At 53.5% G+C, this 10,489-nt stretch overlaps 1 protein-coding gene across 6 annotated transcripts in view; it reads left to right on the top strand.

The window, feature by feature from the left end:
- Positions 1-10,489, top strand: part of TMPRSS6 (transmembrane serine protease 6) — a 46,229-nt gene that overhangs the window by 26,479 nt on the left and 9,261 nt on the right. For all 6 annotated transcript variants that reach the window (XM_019664645.1, XM_019664643.1, XM_019664644.1 and 3 more), the window contains 4 exons: positions 143-252; positions 8,391-8,536; positions 8,934-9,032; positions 9,962-10,075. In XM_019664645.1, the coding sequence (XP_019520190.1) occupies positions 143-252; positions 8,391-8,536; positions 8,934-9,032; positions 9,962-10,075 (469 nt within the window). The remainder of the gene's footprint in view (positions 1-142; positions 253-8,390; positions 8,537-8,933; positions 9,033-9,961; positions 10,076-10,489) is intronic.

Below are 10,489 nucleotides of genomic sequence, written 5' to 3'. Positions count from 1 at the left end.
TCTGTTGGCCACAGCAATGCATGTTTGTTGAGTGACTGACAAACGTCAGCCCTGTGTTGGCAGGCCTCCTTCTCCCTTTGTTGCCCTGGGAGGTGGGGTCACCAGACCAGCCACAGCCTGGTGACCAGCTCCTCTGTCACAGGTGCCCTCTCTAGACTATGGTTTGGCCCTCTGGTTTGACGCCTATGCGCTGCGGAGGCAGAAATACGACCTGCCGTGCACCCAGGGCCAGTGGATGATCCAGAACCGGAGGTACCCACCCCTGGAACCCCGTCCTCTCCCCACAGGAACTCCCCCTGGAAGCCCAAGCCCTGGACCTCAGAGGAGCAGCACAGGAGGAGGGCGGAGTCAGAGCTTCTCAGGCCTGTGCCCCGCCCCTTTGACCCAGTCCCTGTCACACTCCCACCCAGGCCCCAGCTTCCGTTCTTGCCACCCGATAGTCCCAGACACTCATTTGTCATCAGACGCCTTGGATGTCGATCCTAGTTAGAGTGAAACGGTTTCATTTCCTTGGGTGCCGTCACCCAGTCTGGTACCCTAATCCTTAAATGTGGTGATGCGGAAGCCGCAGGCCTCAGCAGTGCTAGAGAGCCTTTCCCTAAACCACCCACGTGCAACTGGAGGCCCCACTGCCCTTATCCTGCTCCCTGCTCCTGGTCAAAATCAGGTGGCTTCCTGCCTGGAAAACTGCACGGCCAGGGCCAATGACACTGTTGCAAACCCAACTGCTTTTCTTGCCCTTGACCCCACTGGTGACAAAGTTTCTGAGGAAGAAGTGAGTCCCTCGTGGAGGTGGGCAGAATGGGCAGAACAGTGGGGCCGTGGCTGCAGTTTTTTAATCAGTAGGATGAGGATTGGTCAGTGCCCACTGGGGCGGGCAGGTGCTGGTGGTCCTGGGTCCTGGACCCAGGCTGGGTCGGAAGGCAGGGCAATGGAGCCGGGGAGAGGAGGCAACCAGTAGATATTCAAGGGAGAGGATCTTTACAAAGGGGAGGGGTGTGCTCCATGTCTAAACGCTGTGCAGGAACTCCGATAGAGAAAGAAAGATGACTGAGGTTCAGGCATAGAGGATAATGATTGGAGGGGAGGGCTGGAAGGGGAGTGGGTGGCATGGAGGAGGAGCAGAAGGAGGCCCCCACGGCTCCATTATTGGGGTGCAGAGGCTTCAGGAGAGAAGAGGGATCTTGAAGTAGCTTTGCAAAGCCAGGGAGTCCCCTCCCCACCTGAGGTCCAAGGACATTGAAGAGAAGATTCTATATCTAATAGCAGGTGGGGCCTCTGACCTCCCTTCCAACGCTGGGGTTCTGGGGGGCCTAACAGGCTGGGATTCTAATATGCAAGGTCTGACTTCTTGATTCCAATAAACTACAGTTGGAAGGTTCTGGAACTCTGGAACGCTTGGATTCTGGGGTTGGTGTTCACATTCACTGGCACTTATAGGTTGATCCTATTCGAAGGCATCAGCCAGGCAGAGGTGACAGGGATTAGCAGTGCTGACTCACCATCATCCTTTCTAGGTCTTTTGCAACTTATCAGGGACTGTGATTAAAAGGAAAAAGAAAAAATGCCAATGGTGTGAGTTCAGGCCCATCATGCTGTTGTGGGGAGTGGGGTGGGGGGAAGTGACACCAGATGGTGTGACTGACCCTGTGCTGTTTGGGGAACAGAAGTCACCTTGTTCCACCAGTCCCAGTATGTGGGTGGCACTTCTGGGCATGACTGCCTTGATCCTTCATGGCGTTCCCTTGGGGATCCCTGTCCATCTGCCTGGGGCCTGACCAGACTGAGGATGGCTGTGCTCACCCCTAAGCTTCAGGAGCCCACAGAGTGACCCTGAGAGTGGCCCATGAGTCACAGCTCTTTGAATGACGACAATGTGTTTTCCTACCCTCCTCTCAACCCCAGAGCTGAATCTGATATCTGGGAGAGGGGCAAGAAAGGGCGAGAAGGGCCCTGGGTCTGATGTTCCTGACCTTACCCGCTGCCCACCCACCCCACCCCATGGCTATTCCACCAGCCAGGAGCCGGCCCTGGCACCAGGCACTCAGCCGCACCAAGCTTGGTGCTCAGCGCGGGCATTCATTTCATTGGCCCAACGGCCTGTGACCTCCACAGTATCATCGCCCCATTTCCCACAGAAGGGACCTGAGGCTCAGTGGGATTAGGTGGTGTCAGATGGGTCCACAGCCAGCGTCTCTCCCATGCCCACCACCCGGAACAGCAGGACACGTGGCGGCCCACACTGTGCTCCCTCTGGAGAGCCTTCCTCCTCCCTTCCTCATGCAGCCGGCAGGCGTTGGGCAAGGGGATAGGAACTGGGTGCTAGGGACTTCATGAGGACCACAGATGAGGACAGTCTTAATTAAAAGGAGCGATGCTGCGATGGTGGAATTTCAGGCACTGGGACAGATTCTAATGAGGTTGGGGTGGGGGTGGGGGACTCCCCCTCTCAGTGTCTCAAAGCACCACTGAGCTCTAGAAAGCGTGAACTGAACTGGCCTTTGAGCCCAACCCTCACCCATTGTGCAGGGGGGGAAACTGAGGCATAGAGAGGGTTAAGGACTTGGCCTCTTGTCCTTGTCTTTTTGCCTTGAAATGGTGGAGAGAGACTTCAGGGTGCACCCAGGTAGTGGGTGGGGAGGGGAGGGGGAGGCCTGAGGGAGCCCAGTGCCCCCATCCCTCTCCTCTCGCCTCCCATGACTCCCCCAGCCTCACGGGGGTGAAGAATTGCCAGGCGAGTCTGGCCACCTGGTTTCTGCATATAACTCTGGGGACGCCTTCTTCCTTATCTGTAAAACCAGGAGGTTAGGCCAGCCCAAGTTCCCAACTTTTAATTGTTTACCCATCAGAGAAATGTCACCCAATACGTTGCGTTGATTAGTTCTTAGTGGAATGTCACTGTGGAGAGAGCTTAGGTGTGGAAACCAAACAGAACAGTGTCCAAATCCTGGCTCCTCCTCTTCCCACTTAGCAAGGACTCACCTCTCCCAGAGTCAGGTAACGCATCTGGAAATGGGCATGAAACAGACCCCCCCCCACCCAGGGACGACGAAATGAGATAATGGATGGAGGACACTTGCGTCTGCGTGGCCTGGAAAAAGTGCAGCTCCAGAAAGCAGCCGCCATGAATTAATAACAGTTGGCTCTCGACACTTGGTGCGGGGCAGGCACCAAGCTAAGGGGTTTGAGGTGCTATTTCCTTTATCTTCAACAAGCTAGTGAGGAGGCAGGCCCCCGTGCTGCCATCATGCACCACAGAGTAACCTGAGGCTCAGAGAGGAAAAGTCATGTGCAGAAAGTCACTCAACTTGTAGCCGAAGGAGCCAGAGTTGAGTAAGGTGGTGTGAGTGTGCTTATGTGTGCATGCATCCGTGCACGTATGTGTGCACACGGAAGTGCTCACGCTATTGCAGATTCTTCCCGCAGAACCTCTGAGCAGCTGTGCCAGCTGTTCACTCTCTTGGCCAAGGCATTCCCGACCAGACCAATCTATTGGCACCCTGGTGAGAGGACTGACAGTTTCTGTGTCTCTCACCAGTTCAGAGAGCAGCCAGGAAAGTCCCATTTCTATCTTCTCAATCCTTCGGTAAGGATCCGGGGTCCCGAGGTGGAGACTCATGGCCCCCTGCCCCCAGGCTCCTGCCCGTTTCTGAGTGTGGAGGGGAAGGCAGAGGCGTATCTCCAAACTATAAGCACTGGACAGACTGTTTCCTCTAGTTATGATCTTCTTTTTGATAATGATCATCCTATGTAGATGCTGGGAAATTCTTTGAATGAGCATTTGTTGGAAAATCTGCTTGTGTGGGTGGCAAAGACATGAGAGGCCTGGGGAAGGGTATAGATTTCCAGGCACAGGGTTTGTAAGGAGAGAGAGGCACAGTCTTTGGGCCCAGAGTGACAAGGAAAAACAGAGGGGGTGAGGGGGTCATGGACAGGGTGTCTTACCCCTCAGATGCCAGCGTAGTGAGGAGGAAAGGCTGGTCTGGGCTCCCTCCGCTGGCTGGGCATCCTTGCGCACATCGCCTCACTCCTCTGAGCCCTCTCTGCCTCTCCCCACCTCCCTGCTTTCTACCCAACTTCTCTCAGTGCCCACCTGACCCCAGCCTTATGCCCTCTGAGTTGCCTGGAGGCAGGGGAGGGACTTGGCCTTGTGAGCTTCAGCCCCAGCTGCTTGGTTTCACAGAACCCAGAACCCAGCCTGGCTGGGCGTCACCGCAGCAAGGCTTCCCCCTTTCTGGGAACCTGCCCCTCGCCAGCTTCCTCTCCTGTGATGTCACTTTTCTTGTGATCTACCCAACTATTTCCACCTACTTCTCGCCAATGGGGACAGGAAGAACCACTGGCTTTTTCAGCCTGCTGGAGCCTCCGTTGGCCTGACCTGGCTATAGGGTGGCCCTTTGGCTCCCCTGAGCCACTGGGGGGTGCTCAGCACTGCCTGTCACCATCGAGGCTCCCTGGGCATCGCTGAGGGTCTGACCCTAGGCTGGGTGCTGGAAATGAGGACGACAGAACTACAGCTGCTGCCATGGATGCATTCACAGCCTGACAATGGTCAGCAGCTTGCTTTCAAAAAAGTCACTTTCTCATGTGTTCCTTAAAACATCCTACAAGGGAGATAATATCACTTCCATTTTACAGACATGAAAACTGAAGCTTGCTGAGGTTAAGCCATATGCCCAGGATCACACAGCTGGTTCATGTGGCAAAGCTGGGCCTCAAGTTCAGCTCTGCAACTCCAGGTGCAATGCTCTGGCCACCACATCAGATGCTTCTGTCCTCTCTTCTTTAGAGTTTGCCTTCTCTGACCCAGCTCCCCATTTAACCTGTCCTTAGGGAAGGGAATGTATGCATGCATCCACTCATCTAACCATCTAACCACCCACCCAGCCAGCCACCCATCCAATATTTCTTGAATTCTTCCCTGTGTGGAGTTACAAGAAGGTTGACAGGTCCATCTGAGGCAAGAAGGGAAAAAATCTCTAAATCTAGAGAGGTGAGAAAGCAAGGTAGACCACAGTGCAGAAATGTGCCTTCAGCACGCTGTAGCTGAGACGAGGTGGGTTCCACAGCCTTCAGACTTCGGGTGCCTCTTGGAGAGGGCTTGTGGGGGAGGAGGTTGCATTTGGTGGGTGGGGAGGAACTGGAGAGCTAGAGGATGTGTACTCTCTCCTAGAGACTCTGCAGCAGGAACCAGAAACGCAGATGGACAAAGAGGCCAGGCTTGTGTGTAGTTCCATGAGGCAAGCTGCTCGGGGGACAGTGGGAGAGGTAGAGACCTAGTTAGCAGGGCACATGTGACTTCCCTAATTCGGGCGGCCTCAAACACTAGCCATTGTTTCTGGGCTTATTTTTCAGGAGAAGCATGAGTCTAGATCAGGGATTGGCAAACTGCGGCTCGCGAGCCACATGAGGCTCTTTGGGCACGTACACGTGGCTCTGAAGTAAAATTGAAAATGAAAATAAAACTATCATAGTTTCATTTATAAAATTTTTGAAGGATAGTATTCACATAATGGTGATTCCATTTGTTTTATGGCTCTCGAATAATTTTTAAATTGTTGTGAAGGACAGGGTTGGCTCTTCCGTCTCAAAAGTTTGCCGACCCCTGGTCTAGATTATTATGTGAAATTAGCTGGCAACTAAATTTGAAAAAACATTTAACACTTCATAGACCAAACAGGTCATCTTTAAGTGGAGTGACTCAACCTGCGTCACTAGATTACAGCCTCTGCCTTGAATTCTTGCCTGCTCCCTACTAACCAAGAAGCATGGCCCATGAATTCTGCTACCCCCGCCCCTGCCCCAGGCCTCCCAGGTGTGAACTAATGCTGCCCAGACTGGGCAGGTTCCTGGGGTACTGGGCTGAGCCACAGGCTGATTCCGGAATTCTCTCTCGGATGCCAGTAGAGAAGGCACCCTGTCCACAGGCGCTGGTACCTTACAGCTCCTGGCCAAAGCTTTGGGTGACCCTGTAGCTCCCAAGTTCTTCTAGATTGAAATGTTCCACTCCCCTCCCACCCGGCTCCGGTTCCTTCCTGTCTCCTCACAAGCTTCAGGGACTGTGTGGAGATAGCGCCCCAAGTCCCTGAACCTGAAGATGTTCAGGGATGGATGCACTTAACTTTTCATTTCCTCCTCTCAGTATTCCTCAGTATTCCCCTAGCTGCCGTCTGCTCCCCAAGGCAGTTCTCTGGGGATAATACTCCATGATAACGTTTGTGTATTCACTTTAAAAACAAACAAATGAAGAAACCCTCTTGTTTATTCAGTTTTAACAAGACAAGAAGGGCCAGGCTTGCTCGGGGGTGCCCCCTAGTGGTGTGTCTGGCCTCCTGGACTGTGGGAATCAGTGTAGAGCTGTGGTTCTCAAAACTTTCCACTTCAGGACCCCTTGACACTTTGCAAAATTACTGAGCACCCCAAAGAGTTTTTATATAGGTTATATAATTTATATTTAAGTATTAGAAATTAAAACTGAGAAAACTTAAAAATATTTATCAATGCTTTTAAAATAATAATAAGCCCATAACATTTTAACATAAATAACACATTTTATTTAAAAGTTACATTTACCAAAACCAAAAATACTTGGTGAGAAAAACATTATCATTTTACATTTTTGCAACTTTCTTTAGTAACTGGATTAATAGACCGTAACTGGGTCCCCACATTTGCTTCTACATTCAATTGGTTACCATAGCAAAATCACACAGTTTCAGGAAAATTCCACTGTATCCTTGTGCATTATTATGAGAATAATTTTAACCCTGGACCCCCAGGGGTTCCTGGACTGCAGCGGTGTCTGGCCGCTGCCGCCAGACAGTATAAGGACACCATACCTTAGGCCAGGTCTGTGGGGAGATGTGGGGGACATGAAAGCTCAGCTCCTGAAGCTCATGTTGCAGTGAGAGTCAGGTTGCCCACCTCCCCCTGAGCAGGCTGGGTGGGTCTTCCTGGGTCCTCAGCAGACTGGATTCTGGCCCCGGGTAGAGTTTCTTCAAGATCGAAATCCTTGTACAAGGAGGCCTTTCCAAGCTGCTGCCAATGGGGGGCGGGGGAAGGCGGATGAGAGGGTGCAACTGTGTCCAGCCCCCAGCTTGAGGGGTTACCATAGCGCTGAAGCTCCTCCTCAGTTTTCATTGGTTAACTCTCTGATTGATTAATTGAACTAAGTGCTTAACATGTTTTAAAATTTCTGAGGACGTGCCTGGCCCCTGGGAATCAGGCGACCTGCTCTGTGGGGTGTTCGCACTATGGAGCACTCACTCCCAGCTGCTCTCTTGACTTCCTCCGACCTTACCTGCTGGGGCACGTTTGCCTCTCTCTCTGTAGATCTTTCAAACCGTATTCTGTAAAGGCATTCGTATTTGCTCTGTGAGGGTACCCCCCCCTTCCCTGTGGGGACATTCTATGAGCTTGTGGGCCTGACCCACTTGTCCTGTGAGGGTGTCCCACCTGGGAAGGCAGGGAACTCCATGCTGCTCTTCGTGGAGGGTCCGGCTCTGGGTGTGCGGTTGTGTCTGCTCCACTGGCTCGCCCACTTGCTCTGTGAGGCAAGGTCCACCAAGACTCCACGTGGGACGAGTGCCCTGTGCCCCCCACCCTGGAGATGGGAGGATGCCTACCTGTTTTCTGGGGAGAATTCTGTCTCTCTGTGGAGGTTCTCCCACCTGCTCTATGGAAACAAAAGTGTCTTCTTGGGAGGGGAGTGGTCCAGCAAGGATTTAGGGGTGTTTCCATGGCTGGAGGAGGGTCCCGCCAGGTGTGGTCATGCACGGAGAAGGAGCTACCCATCAGCACTGCGCTACAGGTCCTGTAGCGCAGGACCGGTGCCTCCTTCATGCCCACAGGGTCATAGAGAGACCACCAGGGCTGTGGAGGTGTCTCGGTGGGAGGGACAGTGCCTGAGCGGGAGCACTGCTGCCTTCTCACTGAGCACAAAGGGAACGTCCTCTCCTGTCTACAGAGAGCAGACCAGTCACGTCTTCTGCCTCTGCTGCTGACACATGGAAGCCTTTTTGTCAGAACTCAGGTCAACAGAGATCAAATTTCCATTATTTTGTAAGGGAGGAAAGTAGGCTCAGAGAAGGACCCTGACTTGCTAGGTGACAGGACTAGAATCCAGACTTTAAATTTTATCCTGCAGGCAATGGGGAGCCATTGAACATTTTTCAGCAGGGGAGTGACATAGCCAGGCTGCTTTCTAGAAGATGACTCTGGGGGTGAGCGGTCACTCAAGGGAGGAATCAAGACAGAGGAGGTGGGGGTGGAGGTGCGGCCCCCCCTTCCTCTCTGGCCGCCCTGTCCTTGCCCTGTCCGCACAGAAGCCCAGGCAGCTCCTCCCTTGGACAGGCCCATGTGGGCCTGAGTGTCTCTCTGGTCACCCCCAGGCTGTGTGGCCTGCGCACCCTGCAGCCCTACGCCGAGAGGATCCCCGTGGTGACCACCGCCGGCATCACCATCAACTTCACCTCGCAGATCTCCCTCACGGGGCCCGGCGTGCAGGTGCTCTACAGCTTGTACAACCAGTCAGACCGTGAGTGTGGGCTGGCTGCGAGCAGGGTGGGCACCCCCAGCCCCACAGCTTCTCCCGGCCCCTTTGCCATCCCTGGAAGCACCAAGAGGCTGGACAAAGGGAGTGTGTGTGTGTGTGTGTGTGTGTGTATTCGCATGTGAACACGTGTGCACCTGTGCACAAACGTATATAGCTTTACGTGTGTCTATATATGCAAGGCAGTCATGTGTTCACTAGGTGTGCACACTCACACACACCCAAGTTTATGCTGCGTGTGTGTGCCTGGACACGGATGTCCATGTGGACCACGTACACAGGTGTGTGTACACGTGGGCATATACCTGTGTAGCACACAGGTGCAGCATCTACAGGTGTTTTCATGATGGCACACGTCCTAATGGTGCCCTCCCTCCCCCAGCCTGCCCTGGAGAGTTCCTCTGCTCTGTGAATGGGCTCTGTGTGCCCACCTGCGACGGAGTCAAGGACTGCCCCAACGGCCTGGATGAGAGAAACTGTGGTGAGCAGCCCGCCCGTCCCCCCCTCCTCTCTCCTCACCTTCTCTGTGCTGAGCTGAGCCCACCCTTTTGAGTAGAGACCCCACCAACAAGTGCAGTTTCCAGCTATCAGCACCCAGGAAGTGGGGATCTCTCTCAGTGCTGAGGTGGCAAGATGGAAGCACCGCATGGGAAAGTGGCCTCCCAGAGCCACCCCATGGAGCAGCGGCAGAGACCAGGCTTCCCGATTCCCCACCAGGCCATCACCCCCAGCCTCTGTCCCAGCCTTCCATCCAAGAAGGAACCTAGCGGATGAGAGGAGGGACAGGAAGGAGGAGGCTGTCAAGCAGAGGCAGACAGGCCCCGGAGGCCAAGGAGCAAATCCTCTATCTCCCTCCCTTGAATGGGTCCTTACCTCTCCACTTCAGGGTTCAGACTGGAGTTGCCAATTCTTACTGGAGTTGTGCTCACCGCTGCCCAGCCCTGCAGAAGGGGCTCAGGGGAGTCCCCAAGCCAGGGCATTCTTGGAATAATACCTCTTTCTCTGAATCCTGGTCTCTGGCCCCCAGGGTCACTAGCCTGTCCTGATTTGATCTCCCCAGACCTACCCCTGTCCCGTCACATCAACGCTTTTAGTATGTGGGGAGAGGAGGGAAGGATGTGCCTTCTCCTGGGGTGATCTGCCTGGGTGCTGGGGAAGACGTCTCAATTTGGAACCAGAACATCTGGCTTCAAGTTCTGGCTGAGCCGACCGACTTTGGACAAGTCACTTCATTGCTGTTTCCACCAATGAAATAGAGTATCTCACCAGGCTGCTGCGAAACTCAGGTGTAAAGTAGCTGAGAAAGATTTGTGACTATGACATGCAATACATGTCCTACAGGCATCTGGCATTCCCAGCCTGGTTCCTCTGGCTCCCTCCTACCTGACCCCTCTCTGTGTCCCCACACAGTTTGCAGAGCCACATTCCAGTGCCAAGAGGACAGCACATGCATCTCACTGTCCAGGGTCTGTGATGGGCAGCCTGACTGTCTCAACGGAAGTGACGAAGAGCAGTGCCAGGAAGGTAGGGTGGGGTGTGACCAGGTATCTAGAGGGAAACCAAAGAATGGTCTCAGCCAGACAGCTTGGTCCTCCTGCATGCTTCTTTGGCAAAGGTTTCTGCCCACTTGTCCAAATACTTACCAACTCATCTGCAAGTATGTCAGTATGTCCATATGTCCTTCCATCCATCCATCCATCCATCCATCCATCCATCCATCCATCCATCCATTCTTCTATCCATCCATCCATCCACTGGCCTGTCCAACCATCTATCTTCCTATCCACTAAACTGTCAATCTACCCATTTATTGGTTTACCCAACTACCTGTCTGTGTGTCCATTGTTCTACCCTCCAACCATGCGTCCATTAATGCATGTATGCATGCATCCATCCACTGCTCTAACTACCTATTTGTCCATTGATCTTTATGTCCAC

The sequence above is a fragment of the Hipposideros armiger genome, unplaced genomic scaffold, assembly GCF_001890085.2.
Source record: "Hipposideros armiger isolate ML-2016 unplaced genomic scaffold, ASM189008v1 scaffold_426, whole genome shotgun sequence".
Classification (NCBI taxonomy): domain Eukaryota; kingdom Metazoa; phylum Chordata; class Mammalia; order Chiroptera; family Hipposideridae; genus Hipposideros; species Hipposideros armiger.
The sequence above is the reverse complement of the archived record's forward strand: the minus strand, read 5'-3'. Positions and strand labels throughout refer to the sequence as shown.